This window comes from Baudoinia panamericana (assembly GCF_000338955.1).
Source record: "Baudoinia panamericana UAMH 10762 unplaced genomic scaffold BAUCOscaffold_17, whole genome shotgun sequence".
Lineage (NCBI taxonomy): Eukaryota > Fungi > Ascomycota > Dothideomycetes > Mycosphaerellales > Teratosphaeriaceae > Baudoinia > Baudoinia panamericana.
The window spans coordinates 38764-61142 of record NW_006911273.1 but is presented as its reverse complement, the minus strand read 5'-3'; the positions used below and the strand labels follow the sequence as shown (position 1 = coordinate 61142).

At 55.7% G+C, this 22379-nt stretch overlaps 11 protein-coding genes across 11 annotated transcripts; 6 read left to right on the top strand and 5 right to left on the bottom strand.

Annotated features, from left to right (window-relative positions):
* Positions 1 to 1040: 1040 nt before the first annotated feature.
* On the bottom strand, positions 1041 to 2370 carry BAUCODRAFT_39871 (uncharacterized protein). The gene has a single exon (XM_007683784.1). It carries the CDS (start codon positions 1959 to 1961, stop codon positions 1287 to 1289), a length of 675 nt encoding a protein of 224 aa, XP_007681974.1. The 5' UTR covers positions 1962 to 2370; the 3' UTR covers positions 1041 to 1286.
* Positions 2371 to 2519: 149 nt separating this feature from the next.
* On the top strand, positions 2520 to 4914 carry BAUCODRAFT_127531 (uncharacterized protein; the record flags this gene model as incomplete). The annotated part of the gene is made up of 12 exons (XM_007683816.1): positions 2520 to 2594; positions 2739 to 2779; positions 2833 to 2866; positions 3004 to 3552; positions 3619 to 3756; positions 3825 to 3866; positions 3936 to 3957; positions 4027 to 4173; positions 4246 to 4299; positions 4372 to 4535; positions 4592 to 4766; positions 4829 to 4914. 12 exons carry the CDS (start codon positions 2520 to 2522, stop codon positions 4912 to 4914), a joined length of 1527 nt encoding a protein of 508 aa, XP_007682006.1.
* A 683-nt stretch (positions 4915 to 5597) lies between these two features.
* BAUCODRAFT_39862 (uncharacterized protein) lies at positions 5598 to 6427 on the top strand. Its single transcript, XM_007683783.1, has one exon. It carries the CDS (start codon positions 5701 to 5703, stop codon positions 6340 to 6342), a length of 642 nt encoding a protein of 213 aa, XP_007681973.1. The 5' UTR covers positions 5598 to 5700; the 3' UTR covers positions 6343 to 6427.
* A 158-nt stretch (positions 6428 to 6585) lies between these two features.
* On the top strand, positions 6586 to 7657 carry BAUCODRAFT_39860 (uncharacterized protein). The gene is made up of 3 exons (XM_007683782.1): positions 6586 to 6678; positions 6744 to 7341; positions 7449 to 7657. Exons 1-3 carry the CDS (start codon positions 6601 to 6603, stop codon positions 7457 to 7459), a joined length of 687 nt encoding a protein of 228 aa, XP_007681972.1. The 5' UTR covers positions 6586 to 6600; the 3' UTR covers positions 7460 to 7657.
* An 804-nt stretch (positions 7658 to 8461) lies between these two features.
* BAUCODRAFT_39857 (uncharacterized protein) lies at positions 8462 to 10603 on the top strand. Its single transcript, XM_007683781.1, has one exon. It carries the CDS (start codon positions 8787 to 8789, stop codon positions 10323 to 10325), a length of 1539 nt encoding a protein of 512 aa, XP_007681971.1. The 5' UTR covers positions 8462 to 8786; the 3' UTR covers positions 10326 to 10603.
* Positions 10604 to 10801: 198 nt separating this feature from the next.
* Positions 10802 to 12552, bottom strand: BAUCODRAFT_161082 (uncharacterized protein). Its single transcript, XM_007683815.1, has 2 exons — positions 12270 to 12552; positions 10802 to 12213 (listed from the first exon to the last, which is right to left on the bottom strand). The coding sequence occupies exons 1-2, from the start codon at positions 12445 to 12447 to the stop codon at positions 10961 to 10963; spliced, it is 1431 nt and encodes a 476-aa protein (XP_007682005.1). The 5' UTR covers positions 12448 to 12552; the 3' UTR covers positions 10802 to 10960.
* Positions 12553 to 12730: 178 nt separating this feature from the next.
* Positions 12731 to 13240, bottom strand: BAUCODRAFT_39855 (uncharacterized protein). Its single transcript, XM_007683780.1, has one exon. The coding sequence runs from the start codon at positions 13025 to 13027 to the stop codon at positions 12746 to 12748; it is 282 nt and encodes a 93-aa protein (XP_007681970.1). The 5' UTR covers positions 13028 to 13240; the 3' UTR covers positions 12731 to 12745.
* A 198-nt stretch (positions 13241 to 13438) lies between these two features.
* BAUCODRAFT_99500 (uncharacterized protein) lies at positions 13439 to 15795 on the top strand. Its single transcript, XM_007683814.1, has 2 exons — positions 13439 to 14817; positions 14888 to 15795. Exons 1-2 carry the CDS (start codon positions 13635 to 13637, stop codon positions 15400 to 15402), a joined length of 1698 nt encoding a protein of 565 aa, XP_007682004.1. The 5' UTR covers positions 13439 to 13634; the 3' UTR covers positions 15403 to 15795.
* Positions 15796 to 16192: 397 nt separating this feature from the next.
* On the top strand, positions 16193 to 18514 carry BAUCODRAFT_99497 (uncharacterized protein). The gene is made up of 10 exons (XM_007683813.1): positions 16193 to 16374; positions 16456 to 16579; positions 16638 to 16722; positions 16790 to 17004; positions 17056 to 17449; positions 17519 to 17690; positions 17749 to 17864; positions 17921 to 18019; positions 18076 to 18117; positions 18182 to 18514. Exons 1-10 carry the CDS (start codon positions 16303 to 16305, stop codon positions 18354 to 18356), a joined length of 1494 nt encoding a protein of 497 aa, XP_007682003.1. The 5' UTR covers positions 16193 to 16302; the 3' UTR covers positions 18357 to 18514.
* Positions 18515 to 18849: 335 nt separating this feature from the next.
* BAUCODRAFT_39852 (uncharacterized protein) lies at positions 18850 to 20959 on the bottom strand. Its single transcript, XM_007683779.1, has 11 exons — positions 20718 to 20959; positions 20457 to 20663; positions 20380 to 20401; positions 20285 to 20314; positions 20173 to 20231; positions 20097 to 20106; positions 19801 to 20040; positions 19608 to 19735; positions 19393 to 19534; positions 19281 to 19330; positions 18850 to 19213 (listed from the first exon to the last, which is right to left on the bottom strand). The coding sequence occupies exons 1-11, from the start codon at positions 20763 to 20765 to the stop codon at positions 19043 to 19045; spliced, it is 1107 nt and encodes a 368-aa protein (XP_007681969.1). The 5' UTR covers positions 20766 to 20959; the 3' UTR covers positions 18850 to 19042.
* Positions 20960 to 21242: 283 nt separating this feature from the next.
* On the bottom strand, positions 21243 to 22305 carry BAUCODRAFT_334518 (uncharacterized protein). Its single transcript, XM_007683812.1, has 3 exons — positions 22303 to 22305; positions 21948 to 22227; positions 21243 to 21889 (listed from the first exon to the last, which is right to left on the bottom strand). The coding sequence occupies exons 2-3, from the start codon at positions 21959 to 21961 to the stop codon at positions 21409 to 21411; spliced, it is 495 nt and encodes a 164-aa protein (XP_007682002.1). The 5' UTR covers positions 21962 to 22227; positions 22303 to 22305; the 3' UTR covers positions 21243 to 21408.
* Positions 22306 to 22379: the final 74 nt, after the last annotated feature.

The window sequence follows — 22379 nt, the reverse complement described above, 5'->3', positions numbered from 1 at the left end:
CTCGTACAATGCTGGTGACAAGCAGTGCTGAATGCCGGTTTACGAAGCAGCTAGGCTGCGAGATATTCCACCACTGCTGCATGATGGACTTTGCCCCATCCGTAAGCGCCATGTAAGCCCTTGCCAGACATGAACATCCGACTGGCATTTCCGGATCCCCTCGACTTTCCGTTTCCTTGCGGCCGACTCGTCAACGTGTGACTGCACTCAGCATGCGGCACCGAGCCAAGCCAGAATGACAAGGCTAGGGCCACCTCGCTGTCGACACTTTCAGTCTTCATTACCTTGTCTATTGCCAGCCTGAAATGTGCTTCGTTGTCCTTGTATGCAGCTGCTATGCCAGAGAATCAGCTCCTTGTGCATAATTGCTGGGTGATCTTGCAAAGTTGATGTTGTTCTCTGGGTGCGTCAAGGAAAGACGTGGGTCTTCAGTAGCGGCTATGCATGTGAATATGAACGTTGCAGCCGGTTCCTGCGCTCTGCGCTAAACCCAGAAATGGGTTTACGCAAGTTCTAGTCGCCTTCCGTTCACGACGCCAAGGGTAGAGCGATGAAAACCGTCAAGCACCTCCGCGTTCGATTGGCCCAGGAGCTTAGCAAGGACCAAATCCGCCCTTAGGTATCCTCTTGTCAGCATCGCCAACGCAGCGAATCTACAGCACATACGGGCCACACAAGGCACGTTCGGCCATGTAGCATAACTCATCCTGCCATATACACGGACGTCACCATGTCCTCACTACTCGATCCGCCGACAAAAGACGAAGCCTTTGAGCATCTTACCGACTTCATACTCGAAGGCAACGGCACGTACACCATAGCCATCATGCTTCTCGCACTCAAGTGCCGCAAGGTTTCGAAGGATGTCATGGACGAAGTTAGGGCAGACGAGGTCTGCGGAGTATGTAAGCGCCGGCTCAACAGTCCAGTGCACATCAGCAACTTCATTCAACTACGTTGTGAGCACATACTGCACAAAATTTGTGTCGTGAATTGGGCGCTCGGAAGACGAAGCGGGACTGCCCGCATTGCGACTTCCCACTTACGCCGGCGGACGAAGATCAGGACTCAAGCTGGGCAGTTAGACCGGGTGGGCGGTGTGATGGAGTGCAGTATGATGATTCCACAGTCACTGATCTGTTCGAATCAACATCGAAGATGCATGCGACGGCCTTTGTCTCCTACGTCTACGCTGATTCAGCGAAGAAGAGTCAACTTCACGAGCGCTTCTCGTCTCGAGCTGAGCTACCGGCAGCGATCTCGTACGTTTGGAGGCACATGGAGGGCTATATTGCGACGCCGAACAACATCTTGACCTCGCCGCGGCAGAAGAAGATTGCAGCGGACAAGCAATCTGCGGTAACATCTCCGAACAAGAAAACGTACCGCTTCCGAGGCGCAAGGTATGAAGAAACCAAGGATACGCTGCCGGAGTGGCTTGAAGACGAGCAGTGAGCGGCTGGTGTAGGGTGAAGAGTATTGGCCTCCGAGATGGCCATATCAACATGGCGGTCTACCATGGAGTGGCCCAGCGAGATTGCGGCCATTAAGCTACCGAAGCGATAAAGGGCGCCGTACGAGCGGTCAAACAGTGAGACATTTGCGTGACCGGAGTAAATACCGCAACGCGACTGCGAGCCTGGAATTTGTGAGACATGGAAACCATGATTCAAGCCGGTATCATGGGCAGTCATCGGCATCGGCGAAGGATGGTATTGGCACCCGGATGTGCACATTGGTGAGCCGGCATGTGGGCAGTGGCTCGGTACGGGCGGCATCCAACACGATATCACGGGGCGCTTCGTTGACGTTCGCTTGTCGTAAACAATCCCTCTTTGCACTGCGTACTTCACACTTTGTGCTCGATGACCATGATTTCCATCGACCGTGTGAAGTCGGCCTTTGCTTGCACTCGGCGACGATCGTCCGGATAATGTTGCGATCGCTCCTTGGTTCAACATCATGGCTACAGCAGAATGCCATCAGACGCCGGGCAAGTCACAATAGCGATTAGGGACACTGCATCGCTGATGTATCGACCCGTCATGTCAAGCATGCAACAGCAGGAGGACTGAGTCGAAAGATGTCAAATGCCGAACGTCTCCAGTTTAGCCGGCGTCACGGCTGAAGTCTTCAGTGCAGCTCTCCACATCTTCCTCCACATCACAGCGGAGGCGCGAGTTCAGGGACGACGGAGAAGGCCAAGCAACCGCAGTCGCGGAATCCAGCCTGACCGCTAGCCGTAACGGCGTGCATGACCAGATTTTCCACCAATTGAAAGATGCAGGACTCCGCGCCTCACCATTGTCACCCCAAGTTTCAGTGATCAAGTCTGGAGGCTTACTGCTTCCACGGTCTGCCGCATGGAGTCCGGAAGCACGGCAGGACTGGCCATGGGCCTTTCCACGAAGTCTATATACCTAGAGCGTTCGCCGCTACTAGTTACTGGAGTCTTTTGCACTCCTAACCGTCAAACTCTCGCACCTTAGCTGCCAAAGCGTGCCTCTGTCAGCGCAAATATGGGGTTCGGTATGAGGATCCTCAATGCGCTTGTGAAGAATGACAGTATGAAGATCGACCCGCCTGAGATCTACGTACGCAACTTGAACATAAGTCTGATTCCAGATCTGTGACCGCTGACAGCTATGTCAACCCCTTTAGAACTGGAGGGTAAGCGAGCAACGATACATTCCATGCTACTGGGGATATGAGTGGTGCTGACACTGTGTGCGCCACAGGTACTCTTACTGGCATGCGCAAGCTGCTTCGGCGGGACGCTGTAAGAGACCGAGCCATCTCGCCAAATCGGTCCAGGACTGACTCAGTAAACAGCTTCGGGGTGGACATCGGCATTATCGGAGGTGTCGTAACGAACGCGAACTTTCAAGAGTATTGCCTCCTTCACCCATCGAGTCCCTACAAGCCAGTCGTACCTAACGAGACTCCAGAGTCTATGGCTTCGCAGCCCTCGGGTCCAAAGGCGCCAAACTCGCCGACGCGCAGCTCTCTGCCAACATCGTTTCTGTCATGCAGGCCGGAGCCTTTGCTGGCGCTCTCCTGGCCAACCCAATCGCTGACCGCTACGGACGCAAGCCCGGATTGCTCACGGCCGCCACGTTCGCGGCAATAGGCGGGCTGATGCAGGCTGCTTCATCTGGCAGCCTTGGAGCTCTGTATGCCGGTCGAGTCATCGAAGGTTTGGGACTGGGTGCCGCAACGATGTTGACGCCAACGTACATCTCCGAGAACGCCCCTCGAGCCACTCGTGGAATGTTGGTTGGCCTGTACCAGCTCTTCGAAACCATGGGTGCCATGATCGCCTTCTGGATCAACTACGGGTGTCTACTTCACGTCAAAGGCCGAGCGCAGTGGCAGATCCCACTCGCCATGCAGTGCCTGCCCGCCTTCCTTCTCTTCACGCTCATGCTGCTTTGCAATGAAAGTCCGCGGTGGCTAGCAAGGACGGATCAATGGGAGAAAAGCTCAAAGGTGCTGTCGTACGTTCGCCATCTTCCCGAAGACCATCCATACGTCCAAGCAGAGATGCTAGAGGTACGTCATCGACTTCCTTGCCCGCTGTCCGATGCGTTGCTGACAGATGTACTCTCGACGTAACAGATGAAGCGGCAGCTAGAAGAAGAGCTGGCAAGCGTGAACGGCGGTCGAGGCTTCTCCGCAATCATGAGAGAAATGTGGACAGTGCCTGGCAACCGAAGAAGAGCGTTGTTGAGCATCGGATTGATGATCTGCCAGCAGGTGAGTTGGTTCCGTCTCCGCTTCGAAGACTGCGCAGCGAGGTCATCAGACTGACGTGAGACCTGCAGATGACCGGTACAAACGCCATCAACTACTATGCTCCTACCATCGTAAGCATATCCATATGTAACAGTGAGCATCGTTCCAAACGTTACTAACCCAATGCCACCCCATGATAGTTTAAAGCGCTCGGCGTTACAGGTACGCCCAACCCTGACGACAAGCCTCACTTCACGATGAGACCTCGCTAACGATGTTCGATGTCTCCAGGCAACGCCCAGTCGCTCTTTGCAACTGGCGTCTACGGCATCGTGAAAATGGTCTCATGCGGCCTCTTCTTGATCTTCCTTGCCGACACCCTCGGCCGTAAGTGGAGCTTCATCTGGACTGGGTTGGTTATGATGACCATGATGTTCTGTACGCAGGCCCTGGAGCAACACCCCCTGCTTGCGGCCAAAGCTTGTACGGGACGTTACTGACTGGGTCTAGATCTCGGCTTCTATCTGCGTTTCGATCTACCAGTCGCCGGCAAGCCCGTTGGAGGTGCGTAAACGAAGCACAGAAGAGTGTTTGGTAACGGAATGATCGCTAACAGCTGCATTCTTCGCATTATAGGTGCTGGAACGTTTGCGCTGGTTGCAGTGTATCTCTTTGCCGCAGCTTTCCAATTCGGATGGGGACCTGTGTGCTGGATCTACGTCTCAGAAATCCCGACTAGTCGGCTGAGAGGGCTTAATGTCAGCCTTGCGGCGGCAACGCAGTGGCTGTTTAATCTTCTGGTGAGTCGAAGACAGCGCTCGGTACATGCACCATGTTGCTAACGATGACCCTGCAGGTCGCTCGAGTGGTGCCGATCATGCTCGTGACAGTCGGTAAGGGTGGCTACGGCACCTACATGTTCTTTGCGTGCATGTGCGCGACCATGGTTGCAGGAGCATGGTTCCTCGTGCCGGAGACCAAGGGTATCAGTTTGGAGCGCATGGACGAGCTGTTCCATACCGCCAACTTCGGTAAACACCACACATGGACTTTCGTCGCTTCCAAGAGTGGAGCACCGCTAACGGCTTTGCAGGTGATATCGAAGATGTTGGTGTTGCTGCGCAGACGGGCCATCTTGAGAAAGCAGCATTCGAAGGGGTGCATGTCGAGAAAGCTTAGACGGCCATTCATATGGCAAGATCAGACCTCTGTAAGGACGCGACCACGAGTGAGCAATACATACAGATACCTACGAGCAAAACAATATAGCCTCCAGTTGCACGTGGACTGTGTGATAACGGATGCAGTGTTGCGGAGACGGTCGTGAAAGCGATGCTTCTTGCCCGTGCATGTCACTCTGGCTGCCTGTTTCGTCCACATGCACTCCTCCGAACATGTTTGGTGAGGACATAGGACTTCCAGACGGATGCCATATCTTGCATTCTGAGTACATGTAGCTTTCTCCATGTCGTCCAGATCTCGGACTCTGCACCGAGAGTCTTCAGCTTATTCCTGCGAATGGATCAGCCTCGCGTTCAAGTGAAACATTCCGAGTCACGTGTTGACGGCACTTCCGGCACGCAATGGATGCACGGCAACTTGCCGCTCGGCCATTCCCGCTCAGCGCCTCCATATCCAATCGACCTCGACTTTCATCTCCTCTAATGCATTCCCCTGCAAAGCCATTCCTCTCTGGCCGTCTCACTTTCTAGCGTAGGAACACAGCGCTGCCAGGTGAACAATGGTTGGCCAACTCGCTGAAAGTGGGGATGGGCACATCGAAGAGCAGCGTGCGGGTTGCATGGTCTCCAACGCGCGACCGCATGCGCAACGATGCAAAGGTAGGCTGATATCCCTGAGAGCTGGCTAGATTTCCTGCTTATGTTTCTCTCCTTGCGTTCATCTCTTCGTCTTCTACTGTCAATACAATTGTGTATCTTAGAGCGTACTGAATCTCGGGCGAAGATGCTGCGACATCATCGAACAACCCTCGCCGTGCTGGCAGTATGGATGGCTTCCTTGGTGCTTGCGCAACTCAATCCCGTAGACCCGCATGCAAAGGCCGCCTACTTCGTCACCAACACCACCACTGGCGCAGAATACGTGGTAGCCATGAACTTCGTTGAGAGCACAGGAGACATCTACATCCACATGTCCGTAGATTCGTCACGGAGTTGGGTGGGTGTAGGAATCGGTGATCAGATGCAGGGGAGTCTCATGATCATCGCATACACGAGCGAGAATGGCACTGGGGTAACGGCGTCACCACGTATTGCCACGGGACACAGCGAGCCGGAGTTGGTCGGCGATGGTTCAATGTTTGAAAAGATATGGACCGACGAGTATGCGCCGAATTGCAACACTGCCACACCCATCATCATGATCGCTCACGGCGTCTGTCGAAACTGCTCGCACTTGAGCACCAACAAGCTCGACTACACCAGCAAAGCTCAGCCTTTCATATTCGCAGTGGGACCTCCTGCACATCTGAAGGACGACAGCCTCGATGCTCCGCTGAGAAGGCATGAGTCCTTTGGCCGCTTCACGATGGATATGACGCAAGCGACCACTCCGCGAGACTTCTCCGAAGGTGCAGACTATGGGTGAGCAATTGTACCCGTAAAAGCCTGCTTGCTGTCAAAGACTCCGCTAACGTTTAACCCTTCCTTCTGCAGACGAGTGCCTCCGCCTAATGTTCGAAGTGTCATTCCCAACCAGGACATCTACTTCCAATCGAATGGGTCATCGTTGCCGTACCTGACGCAAAGGGACAGCGATCCCATGTGAGTCGCGCATCCAGAGGTAGTGGTGAAGTTCCTGCTGACTTGAGACACTATCGACAGGCCCATAGTGCATGCCGTTGTTATGTGCTTCGCCTTCGTGGCCGTCTTCCCGACGGGCTCACTGCTCCTGAGGCTCTTCCAGAGCGTGACTTGGCATTGGGTAAGCCGCCGCAAGGACAGCCATCGAATATGTCACGTCAGGAGCGAATGCTGATTGCCACATAGGCTGTGCAATGCATTGGCGTGCTGCTCGTCATCGTCGGCCTCGCTACCGGCGTATCGATCAGCAGAGAGTACAATCGCGGCAAAGGCTTCACCTCCGCGCACCAAGTCCTCGGCCTCCTCCTCTTCGCCGGCGTCATTATCCAGCTCGGGCTCGGTATCATCAACCACGCCATCCACAGGCGGACAAAGCAAGGCACCGCCTTCGGCAAGGTCCATCTCTTCCTAGGACCAACCGTTATGCTCCTAGCTCTCATCAACGGCGGGCTCGGCCTCAACTTAGCCGGCGACACCCAAGGCCACGTTCCCTACGCCATCGCCGTGCTGGCAGCGGGCATCCTCTTCATCCTCGCCCGAGCCTGGATTCATCTCTTCATGAGCCATGCGCAGTACAAGCCCGAAGAAGCCGTGGAGCAGTATCCGTGGCAGAACTCCTTCGGTCTGCCCAGCTCGGGAAGCCCCTTCCAGGATGTCGAGACTCCCGCGAGCTATAAGAGCGAAGTCACCAATCCGTTTACGTTTGAGATGGCGAGTCCGGTCACCATGGCGCCGATGAGTCCGCGGTGGCCGGCTCCGCCGAAAAGGACGTTTAGTTCGGCTTCTGCGGCGAGTAGGTCAACGATGGCGCTTAGTGAGCGAGAAACATTTGTTGGGCAGGACTACTACATGAAGGAGGTGGGGTTTGGAAGGTGAAGACTGCGAACTTACGGCTCGGTTGAGCGTGACATTGTGCGTTCAGCATGGCGTTGGAAGGCATTTCAGCATGATTCGGCAGTCTTAGGCGAAGCAGCAATGTCGCAGCCACGTACTTTGCACCATGCATACATCATAGTCGCTGTGGCTTTAGGCAGTCACAATGCCTTGCCCGGCAGTAAGAATGAATGCGCACAAGGACCGAGACAGGTGCCACTGCGATTGTCTGTGCTGCGAAGTTTGAATCATGTGGATCATGAACCTAATCTGGCTGGTCATTGAGCTTTGAAGTCTAGGCGTCGCTGACTGCACTATGGCGACCACTGGAACAAGCGCCAAAGTGGTCTGCCAAGGATAAACGGCGGTTGTTGTGTCACTACAGGTTCCGCGGCATTGGGTTCCACAAACACCTTCATAACCGCGGGGAAGCAAGGTGAGAATGTAGCCCGCAAAGCACGAAGGCCGTTACAGGACGCCAAGGCCAAGGAAGATCAAGACCGCATGGCACTGTTTCATGTTGACTACAGCAGAGTGACTTCTCCAGATAATGCGATGGAGTTATGACATGTCCATGAAGTCACTGTCACAACCATGATGGGTCAGTTCTCTCGGATTTGGTGTACTTGGCTTTCGCGATGAACGAGTTGCAGGATCTCCGGCAGTAACACCACGGAGTACTTGCGTTTGCACGCCGTCACACAGCAGGCATTGATGGTGGCCTTCGATGCGTTATCGCGGATATTCCATATTACGGAAGGATACAAGACTATCTCGCAGAGTCTGAGTCAAGGTAAGACCTTGCGATATACGAAGGAATGAGATGCACTGTGCGCATTTAGTGGCGTAGTACTCTGTGCCGTCTATACCGCACCAAGACATGGATGTTGCCAAGGAAGCGGGATGGGTAAATTTAGTTGTCAGACTGGCGGCGGTGGCTTTAATGGTGACCTCATCCCAATGCTCGTGTCAGCGGGCTCTACTCGTACTGCTCGTACTACGAAAGCATCGGAGGTGGTTCGACGAAGCTTGGGATACGAACCATGATCAATACACAAGACATGCAAGGCCAAACTCTTCTATATAATGCAACTCCTTTGGTGGACCGCTCCACATAGCCTAATGTAGATCGACGCTGGCGTCCATCCGGTTTCTGCTAGTGTTGCGCCTGAAGCGGCTAGGGCGTTCGGACTTCCTCCTCACCAGCCGTTCGCCGGCCAATCGCCCAACAGCCTCCGGCAATCTTTCATAGTCGAGCTGCTTCTCCTCTCTCTGTCAGCCTTTACGCCAGCCAGCCTGTGCAGCAGCAGCAGCAGCAGCAGCAACGACAAGCCAAGGCCCAACCACAGGACCACCATGGACGTCCTACGACACATTCTCGAGCGTGAGCCTCAAGGTGGACCGAACGGCGGCAACAATGCCCAGCAGAGTGCGGCTTCAGCAGCGCGAGCCAGCTTCGTCAGCTCGCAGAGTGCAGCCAGCGTGGCCAGTGTTGCGTCGGTCGCATCAGTAAGCGCCGCCTCGGTCGCGAGCGTATCATCGGAGAGCGCAGCCAGTGCGGCGAGTGTCGCCAGCGTTCAGTCGGCGGACAGCGCTGCCTCCGTTGCGTCGGCAGCTTCGGCAGCATCGGCAGCATCTGTTGCTTCCGCGGCGACGGCGGCCGCGACATCGACGACCGATGCCTCAAGCCTGTCGACCAGCATCGCTCTGGCAGCGAGCACCACGGCCACCCTAACCACACCGACATCGACCAGCAGCACAATCAGTTCGAGCTCCAGCTCGACGTCCTCTCCCTCTCCGACAACCTCCAGTCTCTCGACGAGCAGCATTGTCTCGACCTCGTCTCCCTCCTCGATTCCCTCCTCATCCGCCCTGGCACTGTCGAGTTCACCGTCTTCGAGCAGTCAGACCACATTCAGCACCTCGAAGACTTCTTCTCTCGCTCTTGCCGCAGCGCCATTGTCATCCTCGCAAGCTTCCCTCTCAACGAGCTCAACCCGCTCCTCCACCCTTGCCGCAGCATCAGAAGGCAACACCCTCCTTCCTCTCACCAACAACGCTCACCACGGCGCCGGTATCTCGTCTGGTGCACTCGCGGCCGCCGTTCTGGTCCCAATCCTCTTCGCAGTCTTCGCACTCGTACTTGGCCTCTTCTGCCTTCGCCGAAGGAGTCGTGAGGCTCGCAACACCAACGCACTGCCCATGACCGAGAAGGCTGCTGTCGGCGGTGCCGCCGCAGGAGGCGCCGCCGGTCTTGCTCTGACCAGCGACCGCAACCGAACCTACATGACCGGCCTCGACACCTCCTCGCAAGGCTCCCAACGCGACCAAAGCGGCGAGTTCTACCAGCCACCACCTCCCTACAAGGCCAAGGCTCTTTCTTCCACGGGAGGCAGCGCCCTCGGCCAATCACCATCCATGCCCGAAATCCCCGCCGCAGCCTCTCTAGGCGTGCACCCAGCAATGCGCGAACAAGCCGACAACGTTTCCCCATTCGCTGACCCTGTCCCCGAGGCCGCCGCAGCTGGTGCCGGAGCCGGAGCCATAGGCCAAGCCCACCTCGGCCTCCCCACCGACCGCCCCACGACCTCACGCTCGCACAGCTTCCGCTCAGTCGACAGCGACGCCTACTCCGACACCGCCAGCGTGCACTCAGCCCGAGCAGCCCGTCGCAGCGTCGGTCCACAGATCTTGGGCGCCGGCGTGGCCACGGATCCCTTCCAAGATCCGGAAGGCACCGGTTCCGATGCCAACGAGGAACGACGACCAGTCAGTCCCATCACCAGCGAATACAATGCTCGTGCCTCAAGCCAAGCGGCGCCTGAAGGCGAGAACGAGGTCTTCCGCCGGCAAATGCACTTTGTTGACCCGCGGTCTGCCACTAGGTGGTATTAGGTCCGGTTTAAGGCAACCGCGGAGGAGATGGAAGCTCGTTAGCGTATAGATGGTTCACGGGAAGCAGTCAATGGAATGAGAATGACGACTTACCTTTTCTTTTCGAATGACGGGGGTATTACTGTGTCGATGTCAAGAAGTATATGTAGCACGACTTGTCTGTCCGCCAACCCGTCGTGTTTTGAGCAGGACTTTATACATGGCTGGCATCGAGCGCTTTTGGGGCGCCGGCGTATGCAGAGACGGCTGACAGGTTTCGGTCGGCGAACGAAGGACGGTAGATCTCTCTCCGTTACTCAGATAGCTTGGACGTAATGACAGACCAGAACGGCACAATGTGAAATGTTCTTTCCCGTACATAGACTTGTGTATGGTGTCGTGTCCTGTCCCAAGCGTCCATTTACCTGCACATACATAAATGGGACACCTAGGTGTTGCCGCTCATCTTCACGTGTCCGCTTGTTGATATTATCATTATCCGAGATGGGAATGGTGAGATGACTCTGCTATTCACCTTCGAGACGATCCAGGAATGCAGCACACATCGCTTTGCTTTGCTTTCGATAGACGAGGGTGGTACTGCAGTCCTTGATATAAAAGCCACACTGCGCGGATACAGCTGCAAGCAACTAAAGCTACAGCCGCAAGTGCTCCCTCCCCGATTCCAGCACATCAACGAGCCATTGCCGTTCCCTCTCCACTCGCTCATCCTTCATCCGCCAGTTCTCTCCAATCATCCTGCCTCCAAAAACGATCTCCTCCGCCCTGCCCTTCAAATAGCGAGGCCTCTCCATTACAGCAGGAGGCGATTCTGGGTTCGCGGAGTCATGCCGGAAAGTTTCGGTGTTAGATCCTCTGTCCTCGCCGACTGGCTCCTTGGAATCGTTCACCAGCGATAATCGTCGACCTAACACCGACTCCAGCCACGCTCTGACGTCCTGTATGTACAAAGCCACATTTCTACCCGCTCGATACTTCTCCTGACCAAGATGCGGCATCCCACTGGGCAGTGGCTCAACCATCATCCTCCGCCTATACTCGGCCCTGTCCTGCCTCGGGATCCACGGCGGATAGTTCTCCCATCGCTTGTCGAACTCCTCCTCGTGCTTCTTTATCCGTGTATTGAGCTTGGCGCATTTAGCAACCATTTCAGCGGAATGCACGCTTTTGTTGCGGGTGAGAGTTGACTGTCTGAACGGTTCGACGGTGTAGCCTAGAGCGGCGGCGCGGTTGCGTGCGGCTTGGGCGCAGGAAATAGTGTCGCGGGGTCCGTTGGTCATGTTGAGGACTTTGGAGGAGTAGGAGCGGTCGTGGGTAGGTTCGCCGGATGGGGGGTCCATGATGAATGTCGGTTGTGTACTAGACAAGTTGGAAGTTCTCACCGGCTTCTCGATGGCTGGCCGCTTGATGGCACGTTTGTTTGGTGTTGCAGCTGTGGTGGTGGTCGTCTTCTCGCTTCTGCTTTCACGTTCACCTTCACCTTCGCTACTTTCATGTTGGCCCTCACCTTGGCACTGGCGTTGGCTTTCACGTTGGCCTTCACGCGAGCCTTCACCTTCGACATCATAATCCTGCCTCTTCCTCTTCTTGCCTGCAATTTTCTCCATGACAACCGCGTTCGCCACGCTCGCGTCCGGCTCGTTCATAGGAGTGCCCACCTCCGCCTTCTTTGGGATACCACCTTTCGTGCCGCTCTCCAAGCGCAACTCGGGCTCGTCAACGGCAGTGTTAGCAACATCCACCTTCGCTTTCTTCGCAACACCACCATCATCCGCGCTGACACTCTCCTCATCGTCCACGATCAGCGCACTCTTCCTCTTCTTATGCCTCGTCGACTCGAACTGAAGCCATTCGGTAGGCGTATCATCGGTCAACTGATAGATGGACCCTTTTGAGCGGTATTAGTGGGATGTCGTGCTAATTGGCAATGGTGAATGTACTGACCTTTCCACGAATACGTTGGCCCCTCGACTGCCCCTCTCTCACCATTCAATATGGCTTCGTTGGCATCGAGGCGCAACTTCTTAAGCTCACGTTGCTGTTTCGCGGTCAAGGTTGAGGGGCCGGCTTGTTCGTTGTTGTTGACGGGCTGAGAGGGGAGGGAGTGACGTGTTGTTACCATGGCTGTTGCTCAACGATGCTGTACTTTAAAGAGAAGTTGATCAAGTTTGGCATGATAGATTTGAAGAATGTGGCATCATGTTTGATCGTCGTGAGACAACAATGCGGGAGTATAAGCTTCATGTTTCATTCACACGCGCGAGCTCCAGCCATGTGCCTGACAAGCCACATCCCACATCCCCGCGGCGATCCTGCAGCCAACCATCGCCACTGACTCGGTCAATCGTTAGCCATGTGCTGTACTACAACGATCCCTTATGGCCTGTGCTACCGATCTGGAACTGCACTTGAGTTGTTACCTAAGCAATTTGGATATTCACCAACAGCATCGAGTACAAGTTAATGCTTGTGTGAGGTTTGGTCTGAGCGATGACTCGGCATCGACTTGAGGATCCTACTTCCTCACGCACTAGAGGGAGAAGTTGATTGATGACGGTATCAGCATATCGCACCGTCGACAACGAACCACGCGCGCCGGTACACGCTGACGAACCTACAAAGACCCTCCGAATGTTCACATATGGTGACAAGGCGGCCTGAGGAGGGATTGCAGCCTTCCCACGTTTGTCGATGCCCACCATGACTGCCATAAGCCTACTTCAACAGTTGGCGGCAGAAATCTGGCATCGAGCGCGGAGCAGCCATAACCGCTGTTCTTTCCACTGAAGGTGATGGCACTTTGCCGGACTGATGGCTTACAATTGTTCCCCATGCAGCACTACTCATGGTGGCCACACAGTGAGTAGCAAGTGGACCCGTGTCACTGGTCGGGATGGTGGCGTGGCTTCGGCTCCAATATGATGGCCTGGCTACGAGAACGTGGAGACAGTTACCGTGAGAATGTGGATTCTCACTGCACCGCCACAAGCCTTTGGCGTTCGAGATGCGAGCTATGACCAGCGCCATGCCGACACACCCCTGCATGCGATCATCATCGTCAACCGTTTCTTGGAAAGTCTTCGTTGCGGCATCAGACACACCACCGTTTTTCCCACACACCCTCCCTGTCTCCTGCCTACAAGTCACTCCTTGATACTGCATCCGCACTGACACTCGCTGGCCGCATTGCATTCTTTTCCAACCACAATCACTATCACATCAATCACTGACTGTCGTCATCTTCACTTCTACTGCGCGGAACTCACCGGAAAACCTTCGCTTCATTGAAAAGACGACCACACGACCATCATGCGCACCGCATCCATAGCGACCAGCTCCCTCCTCGCCATCAGCTCCGTCTACGCCCTCCCAGAGATCTCGATAGGGAAGCGGGATGCCGGTCTGCAGCAGTCGCCAGCAGCCAAAGGCGCAGTAGCGAAAAAGCTGGCGAAAAGGCAGAGCGGGACTCTACAGACAACCGTCTACGACATCCTCGACTACAGCTACGGCGGCGCCTACTATGCCAACATCACTGTAGGCACACCGCCGCAGAACCAAGTCGTCATCGTGGATACCGGGTCATCCGATCTTTATCTTGATGCATCCTCCGCGCCCGCTTGCAATGGGCCGGAAACGGCGTACAGCTGCCGCGGAGGCACATTCGACCGCAACTCCAGTAACACCCTCAAGATCGTCGAACCGGCACCCGCATTCAACACATCCTTCGGCGACGGCTCGACCGCTGTCGGCCCGTTCGCAACGGACGAGGTCTGCGTCGGGTCCGTATGTGTCTCGAATGTACAATTCGGTATCGCAGAGGAGGTCAACTCCACCAGCGGCTTCGCCGTAGGCCTGCTCGGCCTCGGGTATTCCGAAAACGAAGCAACCAACACCATCTACCCCAACCTCCCGGAGGTGCTGAAGAATGCAGGCGTGATTAGCAGCCGGCTGTACTCCGTCTTCCTCAATGACTTCGCCGCAATCTCCGGCTCCATCCTCTTCGGCGGCATTGATACCAGCCGCTTTTCCGGCGCACTGGCGACCCTCGACTTCCTTCCTAGTGCGCGGAGCGGCGTAGTCGACGCATTCATCACGACCGTCACCGCCGCTTCGGTGACGGTGGGTGGCACGAGCACGAAACTGTTCTCCGGCGGCCACAACTCCGTCCAGGCGTACCAATCGTCGGATCCCGCGCTTCCGGTTTTGCTCGACACGGGTTCGACGGCGTGGAGTGTCGATGAGAGTATCTACAACCAATACTTCGCCAAGCCTTTCTCTTGGGTGGATGACCAGGGCTTGTGCTCGTGCAGCCATCAGAATGACGATACGTCCATCACGCTTGAGTTCGGTCTGAAGGTCAACATCACCATCCCCATTCGCGAATTCGTGGTGCCGATCTATAACGCCAGCACCAACACTGCGATTCCATACGGCAACAACCAGGGCGACGCTTGTGCGTTCCTGATCTCGCCCTCGGAGTCAACCGGGCAAGGTACGCATGTCCACACTCCCTAAACCTCACATATCTCAGAACACCATCACTAACACAACCCCTCACGTAGGCTTCCAGCCCATGGGCGACGCCATCCTCCGCAGCATGTACGTCGTCTTCGACCTCGACAACGGCCAAGTCTCTCTCGCCCAAGCCTCCCTCAACTCCTCCACCCGCTCCAACGTCGTTTCCGTCGGCGCGGGTCCCTCAGGAGTCGCATCCGCTCTCCGCAGCGCAAGCAGCACCGTCTCATACCTCCCCGCCTCGACAAGCCAGACATACAGCATCGCCCCTTACGTCACCGGAGCGGGATCGTTTGCTACGTCGAGTGCCGCTACGCCAGTGGGTACGGCCACGGGCTCGCGTGCTGTGCCGTTTGATGCGCAGGTCTCCGTCAGTGCGATGGGGATTGTTAGCGCGGCTCCCGCGAGCGCGGCGACCGCGACCGCTTCGGCGCCATCGGGTAGTGCGTCGAAGAGTAGCGCTGCCGCAACGGGGACGGTGGTACGAGGGGCGTCTGGCGTGGTTTGGGTGCTTGGGGTGGTGGTGTGCTCAGTGTTACTGGGTGGTGCATTGATTCTGTAAACGCCTGGAGAGGCCTGTGAATGGCACAGAATAGATGGCGACATGACATTGCGTTGCCTTTGCTATCCTCCCTTATTCTTCACTAACATCACCTCTGTGAGCTTATGGGTTCGCCTGCACATCGTCCTTACCATGTCCACCATCTTCCCATCCCCTCTGTATCTCAGGGCAAGAGGATGCGGATGGTTTCCGCACATGAAGCATGAAGCCTCCTCCCCTTTCGAGACTGGATCTTGATTCTAACATTTCATGTACCGACCGCATCACGCTCTCTAGCTCTTACAGTAACATCAATCCAGATATATGCATTGTGGAGCTTTAAGAGTAGGAATGGCGCGTGAAGAGTGGAAAGTAGTCCCACTGTATTGTTATCGCTGATCATCATTACCCACCATCAAACCTCCGGACACCAAGCCCGTTCAGGCAGGTTGCATACCATCACCGAAACTTTGGACCACTGACGCTACCACACGATAGGAAGCTGCTGTTTCGTCTGTAACACCTGTAAACTAAGAGGGTCATGTCGCAATCGGATCTGCGGTGACGGTTCGTTGACACGAACGCTACGGGTGCTCCACCCGGTTGAGAAGCCGGTATCGTAGAAGGTCCACTGTAGAAGGTCCACTGTGACCGGAGTCGTGGAGAAGATGTAGGTATATCTCGCTCGTCTGCCGCCTACCTTCAGGGCCGGAAATTGAAGCCGTGTGCGTTTGTACGAGACTGACCGCCGTGATGAAGTCGGTGGGTTTGCTTGCTACTGCCCTTGGCGCAACCGGCCTGGTTCTCGCACAAGGACCAGGACATGGCGGTTACGGCGGCAGCGGGCATGGTGGACACGGCATCATTGGTGGGCATGGGCGTCGAGGAAACGGTGATGGCAACGGCAACGGCTATGGCAAGATGGGGCATTGGTATATGCCCAATCCTTCCGATCCGGCGCCTGCGTCTACTGGCAACGCCACCTTCACCCAGGTTCGTTACGCCGAAGATCATGAAACTTGCTTACTTGCTGTCTGGGATATGGCTCACGGTTTTGCCTCCTTGATGTTGTAGTTGATTGACCATACCGATCCATCCGTGGGAACTTTTGAGCAGTTCTATTACTACAGCACCGAGTTCTGGGGAGGTCCGGGCTCGCCGGTCATACTCTTCACGCCGGGAGAGATTAACGTCACTGGTGTGCTTCGCAATCAGCAGCAAGGCTTCGTAAGAACGGCAGGCTGATGTTGCCACAGGGTACCAGAGCTACCTTACCATCAACCGCACGACCGGAGTGCTTGCTGAGAAGATCGGTGCGGCGGTGATTGTGCTTGAGCATCGGTACCGACACTCAGCATGTCTTCGGCCGCTATACATATCGCTAACAGAAGTGTTCGCTGCATTTCAGGTACTGGGGCACCTCAACGCCCTTCACCGTCTTGTCTTCGGCGAATCTCACATACTTGACGCTCAACCAATCAATCTACGATCTGACTCACTTCGCCAACACTGTGCGATTGCCCTTCGCACAGCATGGCAGTAACGCCAAGCAAGTTCCGTGGGTGTTCATGGGAGGCTCGTACAGCGGTGCTCTGGCAGCGTGGACCGAAAGCGTGGCGCCAGGTGAGTTTGTGATCATGTGGTGGATGTTTTCAGCAGCTGACATTGAGCAAGGCACCTTCTGGGCTTACCTAGCATCCTCAGCGCCGGTCGAGGCGATCTCAGACTACTACGGCTACTTCCTCCCCGTCCAACTCGGCATGCCCCAAAACTGCTCCAAGGACGTTTCGCTCGTGATCGAGTACGTCGATGGGGTTTTGACTAACGGTACCGACGACGAGGTCTATGATCTCAAGGCTATGTTCGGACTACAAAACGTCACGCACAATGACGACTTTGCTGTGGCTTTGGAGAACGGTCCGTGGTTGTGGCAGGGCAACCAGTTCTATACCGGCTACAGCGCCTTCTTCCAATGGTGTGACGCTGTTGAAGGTGTCAGTAATGGCAGTACGGTACCGGGAGCAGAGGGCGTTGGTCTTGAGAAGGCCTTGGCGGGCTACGCAAGCTGGTACGATCCCGCCCACTCTTCCTCTTTCTGGCAGCTCGAGTGATTACAGACTCTTCTAATGCTTCGTAGGATGAATCAGACCTTCTTACCAGGGTACTGTGAGAGTTACGGCTATGAGGTGTTCAACGGCACATACAACACTTATTGCTTCGACACCTACGACCCAACCTCGCCGATGTTCACTGATTGGAGCCTATCAAATACCGTGGACAGACAGTGGGAGTGGTTTCTTTGCAATGAGGTACGAGGCAAAGACTTCAACAGTTGTCCGGTACAAAATCGATGCTGACATTCGGCAGCCATTCGGCTACTGGCAAGACGGCGGGCACGGCACGACCATTGTCTCCTCACTTGTCACGCCGGAGTACTGGACCCGACAATGCGGACTGTATTTTCCGGAGGTTGATGGAGTCCAGTGAGTGCTTCGTCAAGGTTTCTGAACCCGCTCCACACCGCTCATGTATTGCGCAGGTACGGCATCGCGCTTGGCAAGACCGAAGATGAAGTCAACGCTTTCGATGGTGGCTGGTACATCGACAACAGCACAAGGCTCGTGTATACGAACGGAGGGTGAGTGGCCCTCGAACACTGTCGGCGCAGGGCAAGGTCATCGCTGATCATTCCAGATACGATCCTTGGCGTGAAGCATCTGTCTCGAGTGATTTGAGGTTCGTCAAAGTACAGAGGACGGCTGAGGGACAATGCTGACAGATACACTCATTCGCATCTCAGGCCAGAAGGACCGCTCCAGTCAACCCAGCAGGTTCCCGTCAATTTTGTGCCAGGCGGCTTCCACACCAGCGATCTCATCACCCGGAATGGCATGGCAAATGCGAGCTGCCAGACCGTGATCGATGCAGAAATCAACCAATTGGCCGCATTCGTGGCAGAGTTCAAGCGGTATTGATCAAGAGCGATGCCCGGGACCAGTTGATAGAGCGCATACATGACGCAGACGTCAGCTCCGCCGGACCCGCGTGCTCTCGCTTCGACCGAGTTATAGTGCGACTGCCGCCAATGGAGCGTTAACGCAGGCCTGAGTCTGACTTGCGTTAGGCCAAGCCGATCAATAACGATGCTCGAAGAAGCAGAGCACATACCGGGTAGTCTGACCCACAGCCTTCGCAAGCCTTTGCGTGCTTCGAACGGTATCTGACGGCTAGAAGACCATAATCATGTTTGCTGTGCTCTCCTTCTTGTTCGCTCGCCGAGCGCTTGTACCGTGGCGGATGTTTCCCGACATCCACGCTCCAATGTGAATCCCCGAGCCGCATCGTTCATCTTCTCGAAGCGTGACTTAGTGCTTGCTATGCTTAGGGCAAGAAACTATACGGTCAATACTGGGTAAAGCAAAACGAGGATGTCGTGGTGACTCTGTCAACACAAGCTTATTCGTTGGTCGTGTGCGTGCGGAGCGTTTGATCGGGTTATGGTCAGAGGTCTAATCAGCACGGGAGAGACAAGCCATGACCCATGCTGAGACCAGCATCGTTGCGAGCTCATAATCCTACAGCATTCATAACATGACGTACACATGAGCGGTAAGCCTTTCAATTCCGAGTCTCGAGGACAGCCGATCGCGGAAGGAACCTCCTACGCTGCCGCCTTGATCTCGCCACCCGCCTGCTTCGCGGCTTCGCCAAGCTTGAAGACGATCTTGTGCACTTTCCGCGCTTCAAAGTCCTCATAAGCCTTTGGAGCTTCCTCCAGCGGCATCGTCTTCCCGCACAAGAACGCAACCTTCTTCTGCTCCTGCACTAGCAACTACGGAGCAAGCAGTCAGCGATGTCTTTAAGCAGCAAGCATGGCCGGAGGGCCTCTGACTACGTACCTTGAGGGCGTCCTCGAAGATGCTGCGCACCGGACACCGGCCGAAAGCCACTAAGAATCCGAACCATTAGCGTTTTTCAAGCAGCCAGGTCTCTGCTCAATGGTATGCGTACTGGTAACATTCTTGCCGTAGCACAGCAAACCATTCAGTGGTATCTGCTCGGTATGCACGCCGATGGACGATATGGAGCCCCACGGCCGTATCATGTCGAATGCAAGCATGAAGGCGTCAGCGTGGCCGACACACTCCATCACCTACAAAGTACATGGTGGAACCGTTAGCGATTCACGAAATGGTAGATAAGGCTGAAGCTTGTCGGTTACGCACCACATCCGCACCGCGCCCACCAGTGGCTTCCTTGATCTTTGCCACTACGTCGTCCTTGAGATTGATCGTCTTCGCACCCAGCTTCTCCGCTTGCTCCAATCGCTCTGGGACGCTGTCGACGGCGTAGACTACAACCAGAACGTGGTTCCGTTAGCGATGACCAGGACGGCGTGAGTAGACTTCGATTGCGCACCGGTATCTACCATTGTGAGAGCGCATGTGATCGCACATATGCCAACCGGTCCGCATCCGATACAGACAGCGGTGAACTCCTTGCGATCTCGGTCGGTCAAGTTCTTCAGGAAACGGCTCGCTGCGAAGTAACCGGTCGGGAAGATGTCTGCCATGAGCACGAGCATCTCCTCGGGAATGTCCTTGGGCGTCAAGACGAACGTGGAGTCGGCGAGCGGACATCGCACATATTCAGCTTGGCCTGGGAGGCTTATCAGTGCCGTCCTGGACTACACACGATACTGGATCCGCACGTACCGCCATCGATCTGCACGAAGTCGAGACCCAAACGTTAGCGCAGTCAATGTGGTGTCCAGAAGGTGGGCAGCTGTACCGTATTCGCAGGCACCGAGTTGCCGAAAAGCTCGCCTTTGCTACACCGGGATGCTTGGCCTTGAGCGAGCAGTCAGTGACACCGGTCACCTTACGGAGCCCAGCCATCATACCTCGAACGCAGTAGAAGCATTCTCCACAAGCTGCGACCATGTCAGAATTCATCTCACCGTTGGGAGAGCAGCACAGCGCAGCTCAGTGTACGGACCTGTGTAGAACGGCACAACAACCTGGGACGCTCAGCACATCGCCTTCCCCAACTTCCTACATCTAGTCGCAGCTCACCTTGTCGCCGATATTGAACTTCTTCACATCATCTCCCTTCTCCACAATCTCTCCAACAAACTCGTGCCCAAGGATGAAGTCGGGCGGACACTTGAGGTGGCCTCGGTACGGATGCAGGTCGCTGCCACACAAAGCGGTGCTGGTGACCTTGAGAACAGCGTCCGTGGGCTTTTGGATCTTTGGGTAAGGCCGATCTTCGACAGCGACCTATATTATAGTGCGTCAATGGCGGCCATCAAGGTCGTATGAGCTGCAGCGGACCTTGTAGTCACCCTTCAAGACCACCGCACGCATGGTCTGGGGAGGCATGATGGTGGTCGAATGCTGGTCTCGGATCTTGCTATCCTTTCCCTTTCTCCCTGTAGACACCAATTACAGGACGAAGCAACGATGCTACAGCCATCCTGCCTCGTCAAGCCGAGTGTGATCTCACACCCACAACCCCGCACAATGACAATCAAAGTACCGCGGGACAACGAACGTGGAAGGTTGTCGTGAGCCTCGATGGTGGGGTCAAATGTGGCAGATGCAGGGCTCGCTCGCTCGGACGTGGGGAAGCCGAGCCTTGGAGTATGCCTCGCATTTGCACTGCATACAGAACTCTTGGATGAACGAGTCATGAAGAGTAGCTCGTAAAGACACAAACAGCACTGAATGTCGCGTCTTAATACCAGGATGCGTCGGTGCTTCTTGTCCCACTGCAACGGTAGCACTCCCACCCACCACCACCTCGCTTCTAGGTTGTCTGAAACCCTGCCTCACCAACAGACTTACCTCAAGCTCCATACACCTCCAACACCCCCTGCGCATACCTCCTCGCCGTCTCCATAGCATCTCTCCCGAACGGAAAGAAAGCCTGCCACTGTTTTCCCACCGCCCACCCCTCCCTTCTCACCATGTCCACCGCAATGCCAGCAACCTTCGCCAAATCAACAGGCCCGTTCCCCTGGATCTACAAGTCCACCCGGGTTAACATGTCATGCAGAGGCTGGCAGTGTGTCTCTCCCGTCCGGTCTGACGCGGCAATCTGGTCCGCGGCCAGCTCCATGCTAGCCGTGTGAGCGGCTTCAAGGTCCATTCGTGAGTGGAGTGTGAAGTCATCTCGTTGCGGTACATGCCGGGATCGACGGTGATCACCTCTGAATAGCCGAGCGGCGCGGTTTCCGCGACAGAGTACGTTGGTAGTCGGTCGAGGCAGAGCTTGCTGGCAGCATGGGCCGTAAAGCCTTGGAAAATGACCCAGTACGGGTCCACGCCGCACCGCATAAGCTTCTGCGACAGTAAGGCCAGGGTCCCGCCCGAGTGGCTGCAGGGTACACACCGTTACTCGAGTGAGCGGCCCCTCCCGCGCCGCCGGATGTGAGGCATGATTGATTGCAGATGGTGGAAGTCTGAAAATATAGGTATGCAGCTGCGCAAGTCGAGTCTCATACCTATAGAACCAAAATCAGCCTCGCTCCACCCGCGCCCGTGCTCAATAGCCAGACATACGGCACCTCCTCCATGGACGGCTACCCCGAATAGCCCGCGTTGGCCAGCTCGGTACTACAGCCTGTTACTATCCAGACAAGCTGCTGTTGCGGCATGGAAAGGCGCCATGATAACTAGGATAGCGATACAAGTAGCGGTGCTGGGTTGAGGCGTCGGAGGGTGGAGAGTAGCGGACGCAGGAGGTGACACGCGCGCTGTTCACCTTGGCGGAGATGGCTACGTCTAATGGACTGTCGTACAAGCTCATGCAATCGTCAACGGCTCTTGTGCAAGGCCGGGACTGGAACATGCTCGACTGATCGCAATCAGGCGGCCGGTATGATTGCATAAGATTTGCGCGAGACCGGAATCCTGCGGTTGGAGTCCGCTGACAGTGAAGCTCAGCTTGCGCCTTGCGCTTTGCCCCTCAGCCGTGAGACTCGTTGTCGTGCC